The sequence below is a fragment of the Lynx rufus genome, unplaced genomic scaffold (genome assembly GCF_022079265.1).
Source record: "Lynx rufus isolate CCGP_SWC_20201006 ecotype Redwood Valley unplaced genomic scaffold, mLynRuf1.p SCAF_6, whole genome shotgun sequence".
NCBI classification, from domain to species: Eukaryota; Metazoa; Chordata; class Mammalia; order Carnivora; family Felidae; genus Lynx; species Lynx rufus.
Window position 1 is genome coordinate 11,564,322 of NW_025814878.1, and position 18,674 is coordinate 11,582,995.

The window sequence follows — 18,674 nt, forward strand, 5'->3', positions numbered from 1 at the left end:
GAGTTCTCCCTTGGAGCCCCTACACATTCGAGGCTGAACCAAGAAATTCAGCCATGAATCACCCTCCAGCACAGAGAGGCTATGGAGCTGGGGAATCCCAGGACACCTGGAGGCCTGGATACCCAGAGAGCGGGCTCCTGGGCGGGCTCTGCTCCTCTGCACCTTGAGCTGTGCAGTCTCTGCTCATTTGCATCCCTAAAAACATAGACTAAGTATCTGTAAGTTGACTTGTTGCTCAAAGACTTCAAGCTCATGCATTGCTTTCTGGTTGCTGGTCTTAAGTCACCAGAGAAGAAATTGTGTTTCATGTTGTTTCCTCTTCCTCTGAACGTGGTATCAGGGAGCTAGGCACACAGTACTTGGTCTACTGGATTATTTAATGAGCAATTACTGGAACTTGCTACACGCCATTGTGCTCCATGCTGTATGCAGCATGGTGAGTCCCACTGACATGCTGACCATCTTTAGAGCATTCAGTGATTCTCCCAATTAAGCCAGAGTCAGAATCTCCTGGAGGCTTGTAAAGACACAGATCTCTGGGCTGCACTTTCAAAGTTTTCTTCCTTCCTTCCTTCCTTCCTTCCTTCCTTCCTTCCTTCTTTTCTTTGTTTCTTTCTCTCTTTCTTTTCTTTCCTTTCTTTCTTCCTTTCTTTCCTTTCTTTCTTCTATCTCTCTCATGTTTATTTATTTGTTTTGAAAGAGAGAGAGATAGAGAGTGAGCAGGGGAGGGGCAGAGAGAGAGGGAGACAGAATCCCAAGCAGGCTCTGCACGGTCCGCGTGTAGCCTGATGCGGGACTTGAACTGAGAAACCGTGAGATCATGACCTGAGCCAAAATCAAGAGGCAGACACTTAACAGACTGAGCCACCCAGCACCCCCAGAGTTTCTGATATAATAGGTCTGCCACTCCAAGTTTGTATTTCTAAGAAGTTGCCAGGTGATATGCCAGTGTTTTTGGTGGAGAGAACCAGATTTTGAGAACCGATCTGTGCTCACACAGTTTAGTGGTGACGCTACGTTAGCCAGGAGTCACTATCTTAGCAGCCGGCGTCTGAACCCCTCTTAAGAAAGGATCAGCCTCTGAAAAGAAATGCCTTGATGAACCTGCTTGGATGGGGTGAGACCCTTTGGATGTCAGCCAGCACCAAGATATTAGGAGGGGGGAGTCACTTCTCAGGAGACCATGTGAGGAATTTGTGGGCTTTGCTCCTGACGGGAGGGAGGAAGACAAATGAAGAGCTGAGAAGAGAGGCAGGAGAAAAAGGACAAGGGGAGGTGGGGGCCAGCCTTTTCTGTGAAGGTTTTTGTGTCATGCTATAAAACCTGTCTTTTAAAAAAATGTTATTTTAATTCCAGTATAGTTAAGCCATGGTGTTATATTAGTCTCCTGTGTACGATACAGGGATTCAACAACCTTATACATGTCTCCGCTCTCATCACGGTAAGTGTGCTGTTAACCCCCTTTATCGATTTCACCCATCCCCCACCCGCCTCCCCTCTGGCGACCATCTGTTTGTTCTCTATAGGTAGGCGTCTGTTTTTCGGTTTGTCTCTTTTTCCCCCTTTGGTCCTTTGTTTTGGTTTTTAAACTCGACATGTGAGTGAAATCATGATATTCGTGTTTTTCTGCCTGCCTCATTTCACTTAGCATCATGCTCTCTAGGTCCTTGGCAAGATGTCATCCTTTTTTATGGTTGGATAATATTCCATCATATACACGTACCACTTCTTTATCCATTCATCTATTGATGGACACTTGGGCTACTTCTAATTTAGCTGTTGTTAGATAAGGTTGCAATAAACACAGGGGTGCAAATATCCTTTTGATTTGGTGTGTTTGTATTCTTTGGGAAAATACTCAGGAGGACAATTACGAGATCATATGGACATTCTATTTTTAAGCCTTTGAGGAACCTCCGTTCTGTCTTCCACAGTGGTTGCACCAGTCTGCATTCCCAAAAACAGAACGTGAGGGTTCTCTTTTCTCCACATGCTTGCCAACATTTTGTTTCTTGTGTTTTTGATTTTGGCCATTTTGACCGACATGAGGTGATATCTTATTGTGGTTTCGATTTGCATTTCCCTGATGATGAGTGATGTTGAGCATCTTTTCAGGTGGCTGTTGGCCATCTGTATGTCTTCTTTGGAGAAATGTCTGTTCTTGTCTTCTGCCCATTTTTAAATTGGATTATTTGTGTGTGTGTGTGTGTGTGTGTGTGTGTGTGTGTGTGTTTGGTGTTGAGTTGTATAAGTTACTTCTATATTTTGGGTACTGTTTATTGGATATATCATTTGCAAAACCTGTCTTGATTCCCTCTCTCTGCCCCACCCACCCTCCCCAAATCTTCAACACCAAGAAGCAGGAACTCAGGGGAGAAGAGGCCATGAGAAGATCCTGGAAAATGCAAGAATCCTACAGACGGTCTCAAGACTCCACAGGCTGCAGGACAGAAATTCAGTGGCCCTGGATCCCATGTTGCCTGGCATTCAGGGTTGGGAGAACTTCAAGGGCATCTGGGCTACATCATGGCTAAAAGCTGAGTGTTTCATGAGTTCTTTCAGACCTAGACAAGCATTTATTTTATTGAATGTTTTAATTTTAAACATTAGGCCTTTCAAGAAGGAATGGAGCTGAAATTCCATTCATATTGCTATAATCACCACGATACCATACTGCGGTAGTAGCAGTGAACTTTTTCAAACTTACAGTGTTCTTTGATCTTCACCACTGTCTTGTCAGACAGCAAGGGCTGGTGGTATTAATTTTACGTTTCCATTGGGAAACAAAGGCAAAAGACATGAACGATAAAGGCATGGTTTAGAGCCCAGTTCTGACAGTCGGTGCAGGGAGCCCCCCCACCAAGGTGACCTTGGGAAGGGTCTTTGTTCTTTGCCCTCTGTTTTCCTCTCAAATGAGCTAGCTGTGGATTCTAATTCGGAGCAAATCAATGTGTAGAATCGCATTTTAGAATATTCCAGCGAGGAGGTTAAATCATTTGGTCCTTAAGGTCTGAGTCTCAAATCCAGCACCTTACCATTTTCCTTTAAAATCTGCACATCGTTTGTCTGCAGGAGGGAGGGAGGGAAAAAGTGTGATCACACTTCACTCTCCCTACATTTTACAGCCACATGTCAGCAGTAGGGGGCTTCCAGTCCTGGCCCAGGAGGGCCATCTTCCTCTGGAAGGGATAAGACCCAGAGGCCCCCACCCACTTGACTTGTCTTTTCAGGTATCATCTGTAGTCAGGTGAGGTCAAGTTTAAATGAGACTCCCTAACAGGAAAGAGGACAAGATCCCACAAGACCTAGGCCAAGGGGGGTTTGTGGTCCCAAAGGGGAGCAGCTTCACACTGGGGGGTGGGAGTACCGAGGGGAACCTTTCTCCTCTACCCTTGGCTCCAACATCCCACTCACGTATACTCACACTTCGTCTCAGATGATGCGCCCCAGAATAACCGCAGCCACCACTGAGGAAGCCCTGATGGGCCAGATTCATTTCCTGCCACTGAGTATCCTTTCTTCACAGAAGGGAGCGCTAAGTGGCGGGGATTGCAAGCCACCTGTCGGCAGGGTCAGTGTTTGAGCCTCTGCTACTGCAAAGCCATATGCTATGCTGTTCCATCCACTGCTTCCCCAAAGCCCGCCTATGAGAAAACAAAAAAAGGGGTGACTTTTCTCATAAATATAAATTCATGTCTTTTTATTTGGAAGACCACGTTCTTAGTTTTTCTGGCGTCAGACTGTCCGTTCTTCTCTGACGGTCATGATGACGGTAGATGGTTCTTTCCTCCTCTTTCTCCTTTTCTTCTCCTTCTCCTCTTTTGCCTTCTTGTTTTCTTTTTGTTTTGACTTGACCAGGAAGAAAAGAAAAACCTGCTGATCCTATTTTGGTTTCATGTTTCCGTAGGGTTTTTCTTGTTACACAAATTCCCAAAGTCTGGGACCTCCGCTTTATCTGAAGTAACTCACCAGACGTTCAGAATGGCTCAGCCTGGGCGTCAAGGCCACACCCCTGGCCTAGGTGATGTGCTAGAAATGTGAGGAAAGAGTCACTGACACGGTGCATTTGGGTCACGTGGGACACTAAACTTTAAGTGGGACTACTAAGGACGTCTCGCTGAAAGGTCGTCCCTTCCCTACACTGAAGCCCCTTGTTCTTTAGGATTTCCATTTTCCTTTCTGGATTCACCACCCATCTGGTTTCTTACAGCGCTAGGACGTGCGAATGAGTCAAGATGCTTTGACACCACTTTTATTGTTTTATGCACAATTCTTCTCTTTGCCATAGTAAAGCCTGAGCGCGTTTGCTCCATTTCAAGCGTGCTGGCCTTGTTACAAGCGCTATGAAAGCGTACTGGGCCATATAAGGTGTGACGGCCCCCTTACACGTGAACTGGCCCCGCAAACGGGGACCCACGGAGCTCCCTTGCTGACTTCACGTTCCGTGGTGTTAATCAGCCGTGGGCCAGAGCTGCTGGTGACTCCTCTCTTCTTTGAACGTGGACCCAGGGCAACCGTGAGTCGTCCGCTCCCTCCGCCTCCGGACCGCGTCTTCAAACACAGCCCTGTCTGCGCCCTCCCGGCTTCAGGCCCCTGGAGGGTCTCTGTGCTCAAAGTTCTTTAATTTCCTTTATGGATGTAGTAAATCATTCTACACACCGCAGAGCAGAGGAAAAGCCTGATTTATGAGACCTACCTGCTTGGTTCTTTCAGAGTAAGATCCCCACGTGGAATGGTTTTCTCTCTTCAAATTCTTTTTCTTTTCATATTTCTTAAATGCTTAAATAAAATGCACGTGGCACATCCATCAGAAGCTGAACAGCGGAATTCCGGTCCCATCAGGCCTCCCGCGATGGCTTCCAAGAGGTGGCGAGTTACTGCCTTGTCACTTGTTTGCTCTCCATCTTTCTTGTTGCTCCCCTCCTCTTGCTCACTGCATCTCCCCCAGCCCCCTCTGCTCAGTGAAAAGGAAGTAGTTCACCTCATTTGTTCATGCCTTCATGGGTTCACTCATTCACTCATTCACTCCGAGTGCTGTGTTAGGTGCTGCAGACCCAGCAGTGAACGAGACAGGCCAGGTCCTTGACCTCACAGAGGGTGTGATCTAAAGGGCAAGATAATGGGTGAATGGCGTTTCCAGTGTAGTGTGGCGAGTGCTACGTGAGGGAGGAACGCGGGGGGGACCCTAACTCAGCCTCGGGGAGGGCCAGGTTGGGCTTCTGGAAGGTTTTCCCTGAGCTGAAGGCTGAGTTCTGGGCACCGGGCAGTGAGCCAGGCACCTAGACAAATGCTGGTTTAGCTGGCCTTCTGGAATTGTCTGGCTTTCCTTATGGGCTGTAAGTGCGATTTTTGGTGACTGTAAAACTGTGGTTGTCCGACCATGTTGGGACACTTGGTGGCAGATGTGACAGAGGGAACATTGTCAGAGCAGCAGCTGAGAGACAGTCCCTTAAAACTGTCTCTAGGGCCCTGATTTTGATATGTGAGATAAGCCAAAATGCAAATAGCAATTTGAGTGTGGATGTGTACTTTGGGTGCTGTGTGTGCTCTGAAATGTAAGCGTACTGCTCGTTTCTTGTTTCTCCTGATGAATCTAGTTTTCATCCAAACGAATGAACTCTTGTGAGTTATAAGCATCATCTAACGGAGACTAGGTTTTCTCAAAAGCCAAAAGAGTTTAAGAATTTAGCATTCTTTGGTTTCCAAATTGAGACCAACAATATCTCTTGATCTTTGATTTTTCTTTTTCTCTTGAGGGGAACTTTGACGTATTTTTGTCATTTAAGTGTTGCTGAAAGATACCTAGGGGCGCCTGGATGGCTCTGTCCCTTGAGCGTCTGAATCTTGATTTTGCCTCTGGTCATGATCTCACGTGAGATCGAGCCCCGTGTCAGGCTCTGTGCTGAGCATGGAGCCTACTTGAGATTCTCTCTCTCCCTTTCTGCCCCTCCCCAGCTTTGCTCATGTACACACGCTCCCACTCTCTCAAAAATAAACATTAAAGAAAAAAAAGAAAAGAGGGGCACCTGGGTGGCTCAGTTGGTTAAGCATCTGACTTTGGCTCAGGTCATGATCTCACAGTTTGTGAGTTCGAGCCCCGCATCAGGATCTGTGCTGATGGCTCGGAGCCTGGAGCCTACTTCGGATTCTGTGTCTCCCTCTCTCTGCCCCTCCCCTGCTCACGCTCTGTCTCTCTCTCAGAAATAAAGCACATTACCGAAATAATTTCAGGATTACTCTTAGCATTTCAGTGAGGATGTGGTAAAATTGTACCATCAAAAAATGAGAAATGCAGGTCCAGGGGAGACTGTCTGAAAATCAGGATGAAGTTACAAGAAGTTGTTAGAATATAGTGTGGGTCTGATAATTCCCAGCTGTCACTACTGGGTTTTCTTAGTTTTTTGGGCTAGTTGCTTTCTGTGTAGCAAAGAACCTATTTTGATCAACGATATTTTCCACTCATTAAGGTAAATTCTAAATTCCCTTCATATGTGCTGCATGGGAATCAAACAATAAGAAACAGAGTTTAATCTGGAGAAACTGAATAGAATTTTATAATTGAGAAATGGATCGTCACATTTCTGAGGAAAATGACAGTTTGTGATGAACCGTCACCTAACAATATGGCAAATAGGGGAATGGATTTAACTGAATGGAGGCGCTGAATGGAGGCATTTTAAATAGCAGACGCCTTGATACAAAGCACGCGGAGAGGAGCTGGCTTTCTTGAGGATGCACCATTACAGTGGCCGCCTGGGTTCATTCACCCTTGACCCGTGCTCCCCTGGGCTAACATGGGACGCCAGACCCAAGGCAAGTTTGAATGGTGTATGTAATTCTTGTTGAGGGTGAAAGGTATCTCAGTGAAGCCCCGCAAATGTGTTGGAAAACAAAGAGTAAGATAAAAGAGTGCCTGGAAACAGAGAATGGGACTTCTGCGGGGCAGAAGAGAGAGCTAGGCAGCACAACGTGAAGAGCAAAGTCGGCCACCGGCCATTAAGTTCAGCCAAGTGATGACTCAAAGATGGGTCTGAGGGGTTAAATCCACTGAAGTTGTATACAACTCACCAGGGAGGGCAAATTTGAATAATAGTTGGCTATTTAGGGGCGCCTGGGTGGCTCTGTCGGTTGAGTGTCCAACTTCGGCTCAAGTCATGATCTCATGGTTCACAGGTTCAAGCCCTGCATCGGGCTCTGTGCTGATGGCTCAGAGCCGGGAGCCTGTCTCGGATTCTGTGTCTCCCTCTCTCTCTGCCCCTCCCCCGCTTGCACCCTGTCTCTCAAACATGAATATATGTTAAAAAAATTGTTTTTAATTGGCTATTTAGTTTAATAGAGAGAGGTGAACTTGGTAAGTTTCCTGAAAAATCCACTTTTAGTTGTCACCTATCGAATGATCTTGCCCTGAAGTCTCACTGCTCCAAGCGCAGTGCCCAATGATTCAGGTGGCAAAGTGGCTTTAGGCTAAAATGACCTGTCCGTTCTACGCATGCCTCTGGAATTCACCATCAATATCTAAAACTCCTCAGAGCCTACATCCTGTCTCATAATCTCATCTCCAGAGAGCCATGGCTCCCCTGCTCTGCTCCTTGCGCCCGCCAGCCTCCCTCCATTGTTAACCCCCACAGTGTATACAAACAAGTTGTGGTGACATTCACAAGCTCTAGCCTTGAGGTTAGCGTAAGAGAGTTTTGCTGAGCTGAGATGCTGGGCGCCCGCTAGGCTCACCCACAAACTAAGGGTCTGGCTTGCACATTTGGATACAAATTCATGCACTTGCAAGTTATAGTTTGCCACATGTCATGAGCCTATATGTCACTTGAGACTAGTAGAAAGTAAAATATGAAATATACATCAGTTAGGAGTCTATTGTAATTTATGTGGAAATGCTTTGGAAACTTGAATGCTCTTAACCTTTTTCTTGGTCACAGACCGCTTGGAGAATCTAGTGAAAATATGTACCCCTTCACAAGAGAAATACCCATCAATATGCTTAACTGTAAGAATTTTGCATATAAATTTGAGATGTTCATGGACCTTCTGGTGTCATGGATTCCTGACCTAAAGGGATTTATAAGTATAAAATGTTAAGAGTATTCTTTTTACATTTAAATGAATAACAGGATGTAGAATTGTACACTTAACACTATCTCAGTGATACATTACATGTAGGAAAGAATATATATATATATATATATGACTGGAAAGATAAGCACTAAAATATAAATAGAACTTATATTTGGGTGGTGAGATTGTGATTTAATTTTATTCTTTGAATTTGTTACACTTTCACATTTAAAAATTTTTACCAGTTTATTTTCATAAAAGTAGCTGTTTATTGTGACCAATTATGGAACTACCGGGCAGAGCTCTCAAAAACAAATCTAAAAAGACACCGTAGTGACCACTCTTCCGGATGGCTACTCATTCACAACGTTTACCAGTCTCTGGGATCATGTGATCTATGGGAATCCTCCTTCTGATCTTCCAGTTGGTGCAAGAGTGGGGGCCTGACTCAGCGGAATCAATCAGTGTCTTTCCTCAAGATTTTTCTGAACTGTAACTAGCCAGGAGCCAGCCAGCTCCTTTGTGGTGACTGAAGCTGTGAGTGAGGTCTGGAAGCTTTGAAGCCGGGCGGGGGACACACTTCCTGCTGGTCTGCAATGACAGAGAGAGACAGAGAGACACCTCATAGTTCCTGGTTGTTCAGTTGCCTTTGAGTCCAGCTCACCCTAGTCCTTCTTGCATTTTGGTTTTCAATTCTTCCTTTGATTTATACCTTTTACCCTTCCAACAAATTTCCTTTTTGTCTGAACTGGTTAGAGCTGGATTTCTGGCACCTGGAACCAACAAGTCCACACAATTAACAAAAGTATATTTATAAGTACTCCAGAATAAAATTGGACTCAAGTTGTAAAATAAGTGAAATCGACAGGAGCGCCTGGGTGGCTCAGTTGGTTGAGTGCCCAACTCTTGATGTCGGCTCAGGTCATGATCTTGTGGTCATGAGACGGAGCCCCGCGTTGAGCTCCACGCTGACGGTGATGCCTGCTTGGGATTCTGTCTCTCCCTCTCTCCTCTCTCTGTCTGCACCTCATGCTCTCTCTCCCTCAAAATAAATACATAAACATTGAAAAAAAAAAGAAATCGACAATATGTCTTAACACAGAAAGCAGCTGGCTTTGGGTGTCGGACCTTGTGCAGGACAGAGGGAGTTCAAAGAGCAGAGACAAATGGAGGTTATTGGTTCAGAGCCTCAGATCATTCTGTTCATTTAGGAGGTGGAACTTGTCTTCTTGGCTCTATGTAGAGACAAACAATAACGGGATTGTCCAAACCCTGGTTATCACCATAAACATGATAGGTCACTTCTCTCATTTATGAATGTGATGCTCGGGGTAACGAATTTACAAGTGAATGAAAGATAAACGTATTTTCTGATTCAATGAGCTAGAAAACAATCCCTGCATTAATTTGGCAACCTGAAGATATGTGAGCCCTGCCAAAGAGAAAATCTGAGCAAATTGTTAGAGATACTCTACAAGAATAAACAACTTTACAGAGGAGTTTGTGTGCTACACAGCGAGTTCCATTTCAACAAATGTTCAACTGTAATGAAAGTAGTTAGAAATACCAGGGCATGGCTTAATTATGTGAGGAATAGTTGACACAGTGAAATTTAAAATGACCTGCCTAGCTACAAAATAACTCATCCAAGGGGCGCCTGGGTGGCTCAGTCCGTTAAGCCTCCGACTTCAGCTCAAGTCACGATCTTGCGGTCCGTGAGTTCGAGCCCCGCGTCGGGCTCTGAGCTGATGGCTCAGAGCCTGGAGCCTGCTTCCGATTCTGTGTCTCCCTCTCTCTCTGCCCCTTCCCTGTTCATGCTCTGTCTCTGCCTGTCTCAAAAATAAATAAACGTTAAAAAATAAAAAAAATAAAAAAAAATAACTCATCCAAGCAAAAAGCTCCAGCTTCAAATCCAGTTCTATCTGTCTCCTATGGAAAATTGTATTTTCTATCGGCAAATGTGTGTTTCTACTGAGTTTTAGAAATGGCCTGCTGCAGATATGTGGGAAGCAGGTCATGATGGAGCCAGTTCCACCTTCGGGAGGCTGGTTAGAGTGGTAAAGCCAGAGGGAAGGAATTTTGAGTTCACATCGAAATCGACCATACGATAACGAGACTAGATTTTTTTTTAAAAATCGACATACTGAGGGGCGCCTGGGTGGCGCAGTCGGTTAAGCGTCCGACTTCAGCCAGGTCACGATCTCACGGTCCGTGAGTTCGAGCCCCGCGTCAGGCTCTGAGCTGATGGCTCGGAGCCTGGAGCCTGTTTCTGATTCTGTGTCTCCCTCTCTCTCTGCCCCTCCCCCGTTCATGCTCTGTCTCTCTCTGTCCCCAAAATAAATAAAAAGCGTTGAAAAAAAAAATAAAAAAAAAAAATAAAAATCGACATACTGCAACGTACAAACTCTAATTCAAGTAAAAGCTATGTTCACATTTCTTGGAAGCTGAGAGATATCATTAGCACGGTATTTTAGAGGGAGACCTTGAGTCATCTGATCTGACATGCCTGATGTCTTTAGATGATTCTAGATTTGGGATTTGATGCTGTAGCTATGAAATCAGCACTTTTTGGCAGGCAGGGCTTTCAAACTAGTTAGAATCTCAGTGTTTATTTTATTGTGGGTTTTGATACGAATTACTAAACTACTTTTCAGGAATGTACCAATTTTATTCCCATCAGCAGAGTATTTCATCATGCCCTCCGTTCATCCCATGCATTAGCACACTTAACCTAGTTTGTCACTGAAGTACCAACAGTGATGTCACAATGTCACTTCAAATTTCTTTGATTATTCATGAAAATAAACACTTCCTCTTATTTCTTAGCCTTTGCAGAGCTAATTTTTGAGAATGAATACGTTCTTTGCACGTTTTTGTTGATTTATATAAGTTCTTTATATATATAGTGATTTCAATCTTTTTTTATGCCATTTCTGTCACAAGTATTTCTTCATTTTTAAATTGTGACTCAATTTGGAACCTCAGTGATTCTCATTCCATTTTTCTTCGTGATTTCTCCCACTGTGCTTGCCTTTAAAGCCCTTCCTCATCCCCAAATCAGATTCCCCTGTGATTTATGCTCACTTGTACAATATAACGTAAATCCTGTCAATTCACTGGATCATAGAGACATATTTGGGGTAACAGCGTGAAATCACTTTAATTTTGAATAGCATTTTTAAATTTATTCTATTTAAAAGAAAAAAAAAAGAGAAGACAAGAAAAGAGAGCATAATGGAAAGACAGAGATCTGTAGTCCCTGAGATCCTGGGGTGTTTGTTGGGTCTGTGTCTCTGTATAGAAGAGGAAACCAGCACTGACTTGCCTCTGCCCTCGCAGTGCTTCTGGGCTTTGGGTTAGTGTTCTGGCCGGAGTCAGGAAAATAGCTAGAGGCCTGGATTTGCTAACAACAGCCCCAGTGCAAGTTACAACGAAAACACAAATGTCTCCTATCTCACCTGACCATCAAGTGGATTAGGTGCCTGGAAACCCAGGGATGAAATGAGGGGCAGTCTTTTTGGGAAGGGAGGTGAGTGGGGGAGGGAGGAGCCTGGGAAGTCTGATTCCTAGGGTACCTTTGCCTTCTGCCCTCCCCCTCTCCTTCCTCACTCTTAAGCCCTGCCCCCAAGACTTGGACACTAATTTACAAGGAATGAAAAGGAGACTTTTTTTTTTTTAAATGTTTATTTTTGAGAGAACATGCAAGTGGGGGAGGGGCAGAGAGAGGGGGACAGAAGATCCCATGCGGGCTTTGCCCTGACAGCAGAGAGCCCCCACGTGGGACATGGTGAGATCGTGACCTGAGCTAAAGTTTGACACTTAACCAACTGAGCCACCCAGGCGCCCCGAAAAGGAGACATTTTTAGATTTCTTCTCAACCCAGTTTATCTCTGGAATCATTTTTCTCTTAATTTCTTGAAACTAAAATGTGTACTGAAGTAATAAGTGGAACATAGTAAAGATCAAACCAGGTAAAATATAGGTCTTACTCCAGTCAAATCTCCCCACGAAAGGCTTGTGTCTGGAATTAGAGCTTCAGAAATGCCCCAAGTGAGGGGAGGAGCTGTTTTCTATTATGTTCAATTAAACTCTCAGGCTAAGGGTTCAAGTGCTATGTTGCCATCAACTCATAAGAGAACCCTGCAATTATTATGTGATAAACACAACTAATGAATGAATGGATGAAGGAAGGAAGGAAGGAAGGAAGGAAGGAAATGAAATGAAGGAAGGAAAATGAAGGAAATGAATGAAAGAAAATGAAAAGCATTTCCTATACAAGAGGAATAGAAAAGGAATCAGAGGATTCTAGAATCAGTTCAGCCACTATGCAACCTATCTGAGCCTCCTTGAGCTTCAGTTTTCTAATCTATTCCAGCTGTCTATCCACAGAGTTGATGTAACGTATTTGAAAGCGTTTTAAAACATGGTCTGGAACTATACATTCTGGACATTGATCAGAGTTTAGCTGGCCAATACTAAATAATACTTATAACTATGGAAACCCTTTGCTTTTCAGTCACTTCAGTGAAAGGGAGAACCTAGATGTACAGGTTAATAATTTTCAGTGTGAGAATGCCAATAAATGATTCCTACTCTTCCTGGGATATATGGTTGGCCAGTTTGTTTGAGGGCTGGTGCTCATAAGCCTGAGGTCAGAGATCTGCTTTTGGGTCAATCAGTTTTGCTATGTTTTCCACCCAAATCGGTCTGAAGCCATCTAAGATAGGCAGGTGTCTAATCCACCATCTTTGCTAGAAAAATTAATCAGGCCATCTTACTGATGGGGAACCAGTGCTCCGGTGTCTGTATGTGCTTACCTGGAAGTCAAAGAATAATTAGTGTAAAAGAAAAGAAACCGCAGGCTTGAAGGAAAAGACTTGTTTTAAGAAAAAAAATATCAAAACCAGAAGCTCTGTGTATTCTGGGTAGTCAACTACAACTGGCCTTCTCAACCTTTCTCTCATATAATGGCACATCTAAAATATGACTAGATTTGTATGACAGTATGCTGATGTCAACTGGGGGGGGGGAATTTGGGACCCAGTCCCAGCTGCTTGTGGCCACACAGAGGGATGAGGGGATCGATGTAATGCCCGTTAGGAACCCTGCCTCCGAGGACAGTGAAATCCAGGAAGGGATGACCAGGCTCGCTGGCCTCAACACATCCACACATCTCAAATGGAAACCCTCTGCCTGCTAGGGCAGCCCTCTCACTCCATCGCTCTCTCACTTCATCATTTATAGCACTTGTATCTGTATCCAGCTGGAAATACCTGAGTTAATGCTACATTTTCCCTTGGTTCCTTTGGGTCCATTCAACTCAAATATCCACAGAGGACCTTGGTAGCGGGCACTATTTTCCATTGGTTGAAATCATTCCTGGGGCCATCTTTAAGTTCTGTCTCCTGTCCTTCTTCTCCAGTCTCTTCCCCAGCCCCCGTCCACGCCCCGGGCACACATGGTGATGACTAACGAGGGTTTTGCCCAGCATTCCTTCACCCATTATACAGTCAGAGGCAGAATTCCATCCAGATGTTCCCCATCTTCTGTGTGCCACCCACCGGCCAAAGCCAGCTAAGAGGCAGCAGGCAGGGAGCCCGGGTGACATAATTCACAGGCAGGGCTCAGTGTCTCAGGAGACGGAGCCTGCGAAAGAAGGGTAGTGAAAGGAGGAGAGCTCTGGGAGGGCAAAGGGAGAATAGTTTGCTCACCTGCCAACGGATTTAGAAAAAGAAAAACGATTTCCTCGTGTTTCTTTTCTCTTCTGAAAGGACTAAGGGTTCCTCACCGTTCTCAGCATAAAATAAACATTTCTTCCCAAATCCTTGGCAGTCAGGCTCAGTTTTATCCGGCCTTCTCGGATATGCATCCCGGCCTTGTCACTTACTGGGCTACCACAGGCGCCTTATTTAACCTCCGTGGGGGTCTTTATTTCCTATTATACAAACAGGGTACAATACTGTTCCTGTAGACCTACTGAAAGGTCAGCTTTCCTTTGTGCTTTAGATCGGCCCTGTATTTTTTATACACATTCCACTGTCCCCGGAGGGGGACAAATTCCACATGAAACCTCCTCCTCGTTCAAGTCTTCACCCACCTCTCACCTCCGTATTCAGCTCCTGCGCGTGGCAATAAGTTTTTGTACGTTAAGCATATCTGAACTGAGGTTTATCTGAATCTTTGCCTAGTTTGCACTGCCTTGCTGATGGAGCGATATGGGATTCTTCTTCCTACATCCTCGTTTTGCTTCATTGTACCCACCTCGTCCTCACCGCTACAGCTGCGGTGGTGGTGTTTATTGCTTGAGGGTTATGATGACCGCGTGACGCAACTCTTGATTACCGAATGGGAACTTCAGTCGTGTTGTAATTATACAACGCACTCAGGAAGGGTGATCTGATGAAGACCAATTTAAAAAATACTATCGTAATTTCAAAACAAGGGCAACAACATGAAAGCATGGCACACGGCTTGGGAAAGATAATACCCTATGAATCGACGGACAGTGTGAACAGTGTGTGATTTTTTTTTTTAATTTTTAATGTTTATTTATTTTTGAGAGAGAGAGAGGGAGAGAGAGAGAGAAAACGAGTGGGGCTGGAGAACAGAGAGGGAGACACGGAATCCAAAGCAGGCTCCAGGCTCTGAGCTGTCAGCACAGAGCCTGATGCGGGATTTGAACTCACACATGGCGAGATCGTGACCTGAGCCGAAGTTTGCCCCTTAACCGACTGAGCCGCCCAGGTGCCCCAATGTGCACGTTATGTTTTAAATACACTAACCGTGACTTCCTTCTGGGCCACACTCCTCTAAAGCATGGGAGGAAAATAAGCAGGTGTGGGAGAGAAATCAGGCTTGGAAAGACGTTGGGACTTCCTGAGTAAATTGTTATGGCTCCGGCTCCCCCTAGTGTACTGAACAACACAGGTACCCCAGTGTGCAAAAGCTGAGCTCAAGCTCAGGAGCCAGTATTCTTCTCTCCAGCCGACAGCCTTACCTGAACAACTGGAGATCTCCATTTTGCCACCGTTTCTTCCCTACTGCACAACTAACCACAGATCGGAGACGAAATGGGGCAGATGTTCTGTATCCAAACTGATTTGAGCACCGATCTTCGTGGAAGGACTGAATTGATTCGAGGCATCCAAGAAATATTTAAAAGTATGTAAAAATTGCTTTAAAAAGAGTTGCCACTTTCTCATGAAGTAGGGGATGTAATTAAGGAGCATCAGCAAAAATTAAAGACGGTTCCTTGTTAATTATTTTACTACACATTTTATCGGCCCCTGCCTTCTATTTATCAAACCGTTAGGCATCTGTAAATAGATTTTCCTCAAGCAGGACACAGAGACCACTGGGAAGACCAAAGATCGAACTATAGTGGAAGGAAAGTAACTCTTCCAATGGGGAAAAAAATGACATATTAAAGATGTTTCTTAAAGTGTAATCTCCCAAGAACACTAGTTCCACAATGGGTCTTACTTTAAAAAAAAATTTTTTTTAGGGGCGCCTGGGTGGCTCAGTCGGTTAAGCGGCCGACTTTGGCTCAGGTCATGATCTCATGGTCCGTGAGTTCGAGCCCCGCGTCGGGCTCTGTGCTGACAGCTCAGAGCCTGGAGCCTGTTTCAGATTCTGTGTCTCCCTCTCTCTGACCCTCCCCCGTTCATGCTCTGTCTCTCTCTGTCTCAAAAATAAATAAACGTTAAAAAAAAATTAAAAAAAATTTTTTTGATGTTTATTTTTGAGAGACAGAGAGAGCACGATCGGGGGGAAGGGCAGAGAGAGAGGGAGACACAGAATCTGAAGCAGGCTCCAGGCTCTGAGCTGTCACCACAGAGCCCGACGTGGGGCTCGAACTCACGAACCGCGAGATCATGACCTGAGCCAAAGTCGGACGGTCAGCTGACTGAGCCACCCAGGCACCCCTAACGGGTCTTAATTAGGCTTTCATGATAAGTCGTTTTGAGACATGTGGGGTTAAACAAAGAGAAACTATTTAAAACTTCAGTATTCTTCTAAACCCTTAGTGTGCTCTTAAAACCCCACTGTGTGACACTTAGAGCTAACGCATTTCCCAAATTGTCTAACACCATGATTTTTTTTTCATGCCTATCCCACACACCTGGTTTGTGAATTATCTTTTGGGAACGAATACGCCTTGGATGAGAATTTCATTAACTTTCAGTCGAAGATGGAGAACGAATAGGAAAGTAAGCCAGAGGAGGAAAGGAAATGGTATTTGATACAAGCAGCCAATAGAGTGGCTATAAAGAAGTTTGTGATCAGTGAAACATTAGTGACGCAACAGATTCAGAGTCCGAGAGTGGCAGTCCTATAATGGGGTCAGAAGGACCGACCGTGGCGAATGCATCGCCAGCCCACGCAATCATTACCAGACTTCTCCCAAAACGTCATAGCACTGATGCCATCGTGAGAACGCGAAAGACTGCAAAAAGTACAGTGCCCCATCCTATGGGGTTTTCCACTTTTAATACAACTTTTCTTGTGCACTACCTGTACTAATTGATGTGGACGTTTTAGGCCCTTTATTACAAACAGGATCATAGAGACACAGGGTACTTTGAGGAAGTTAGAAGATGCCTGTATTTAGTGGAAGTGGTGAGTTTGAGAGGATTCCGATAAGTCACAGCTCGACAAACTCTTCTCAAAGGGAGTGTTAGAGAAAACTGGAAGTCCATACAGTGGCTTGTCTTGGATGATGGCACATGATAAGAATACTGACTCATGTCCACTAGAATGTGTCTATTCCTATTGGCTCCATTCACACTTCAGAAATGCTGCTGGCCATGGACTCATTGGTACGTTGGGTGACAACACGTTCAGTCATGAGGGTTTCGGGGGCATCAACGGACCTACAATGATGTGTAATTGTAGGTTCTCTTGTTGAGGACGCAGCGTTTCGTGGAGAAAACAAACATTCATCAGCCCCCAATGGATTGTGGCTCTTAGTCTCTTAGCATATGGGGGTGGAGAGTGGGACAAAGTCCATTCCAGAAGCAACTCTTGGGCTTCAGTGGACCTCCTATTTTCCAGCTGGGTGGACTTCAGGCATGGAGAGGTCAAGTGATTTAGTCAAGCGCCTGATGAAGTCGAGCAGCTGGGATGTGATTTCAGGGACTTTGCTGGTCTACGGCTCTTGCCCGAGTCAGTCAACAGCCCTGTTTCCTGGTTCTAGCCGCTTCTCTAGCTGCACCACACGGTCAGCGTGCTGCGTCCTGCGTGGCCGACCTCCCGGCTGTCTCTGCTCACGACTGGAATAGGAGGTGTGTTACAGGTCAAGTCTGAATGTTCTGGCAGCACCGCGTAAGGCAGATTGCTCCATGCCTGCTCAAAGCATACAGTGTCTGGCGAAAGCCAGATTGAAGATAGCTAAACTCACACGCCAAGATTCCAAAGGAAAAACTTAGCTCACATTTTTCCTCTGCACGGTGATTTTTCTTTCCCCTCCTTTTTTTTCTCTTCCTTTTTTTTTTTTTTTTTTAAAAGGGAATCCCCATGTTTACACGTTGAAATCCAAAGTGCACCAGTGGTCAGTTCACAATTCTGTGACCCATGAACATCTGTGGGCCAGGGTGTTCCTTGGGAATCGGCGGTGCCGGGCGCCGTGAGCCAAGCCTGCCCTACGCAGAAAGGAATTCTCCAGTGAGTGAAGCAGTCAGCGAGGGAAGAGGCCTGGGAGTGTTCAGGGCCTGGTTACTCTCTAGCTCGGGTTTTCCAGAGGCATGTCTGCACTCGACTTCAACTAGTTTTATGAGCTGTATTTGACTTTAGTTTTTGACGCAGGTCCTTCTGAAGCTCCTTAGAGGAAGCAGAACACGAATCTTCATTTTACCTTTAGGAAAAATAGAACTCTCTAATCTGCGGTGGGCAAAATGGAGCTCAAATCCAGAAATAAGAAGCCCTCTTTGTCCTTTGAGTAGAGAGAAAAATCTCAGAGGGAACAGGTTTATTTTGACATCTGTCCCGGAGGACTTAGTGCTTAGTTAGGGTCTCCCTCTGTGGAAGGGGGTCCCATAGGCCCCACAGCCGGGCGAGCTGCAGGGAGAGATGGCTTCAGTGTGGCGGGTGGCACTGGGGGTGGTTGAATGTGCCTTATCGTTTCCATTCCGGATTTAGGTCGGTAGAGGGACTTTGGCGGTATCGTCGTTTTGATTTGTTCAGTATTCACAAATTCATCGAACCCTCAACGGCAAAACTTAGCATGTGGTGTATTTGAATCTTGTATATTTCTGGAGTTTTTTTTTTTTTTTTTTGCCTTGTTCTAAATTTTTTTAATGTTGATTTATTTTCTAAGAGAGAGAGAGAGAGAGAATGAGCTGGGGAGGGGCAGAGAGAGAGGGAGACACAGAATCGGAAACAGGCTCCAGGCTCTGAGCCATCAGCCCAGAGCCTGACGCGGGGCTCGAACTCACGGACCGCGAGATCGTGACCTGAGCTGAAGTCGGACACTTAACCGACTGAGCCACCCAGGAACCCGTTTCTGGACTTTCAATTCCTTACGTATAAAAAAAGGACAAGGGCTACATGGCCGCCCAGCCCCATGGCAGTTCGAGGGTTCTGTGAGTTTAGGCTTGCTTCTCTCCTAG

The 18,674-nt window shown here is 45.3% G+C and overlaps 1 protein-coding gene and 1 long non-coding RNA gene across 2 annotated transcripts in view; one reads left to right on the plus strand and one right to left on the minus strand.

Annotated features, from left to right (window-relative positions):
* The first annotated feature begins 1,027 nt into the window (after nucleotides 1–1,027).
* On the plus strand, nucleotides 1,028–3,727 carry LOC124529051 (uncharacterized). Its single transcript, XR_006966282.1, has 3 exons — nucleotides 1,028–1,117; nucleotides 1,357–1,441; nucleotides 2,358–3,727. It is a non-coding gene; the product is annotated as an uncharacterized LOC124529051 (long non-coding RNA).
* A 4,574-nt stretch (nucleotides 3,728–8,301) lies between these two features.
* UST (uronyl 2-sulfotransferase) overlaps nucleotides 8,302–18,674 on the minus strand; it is a 318,788-nt gene continuing 308,415 nt past the window's right edge. Inside the window, exon 9 of the mRNA XM_047101207.1 lies at nucleotides 8,302–8,658. Within this exon, the coding sequence (XP_046957163.1) occupies nucleotides 8,529–8,658 (130 nt within the window). The 3' untranslated portion in view covers nucleotides 8,302–8,528. The remainder of the gene's footprint in view (nucleotides 8,659–18,674) is intronic.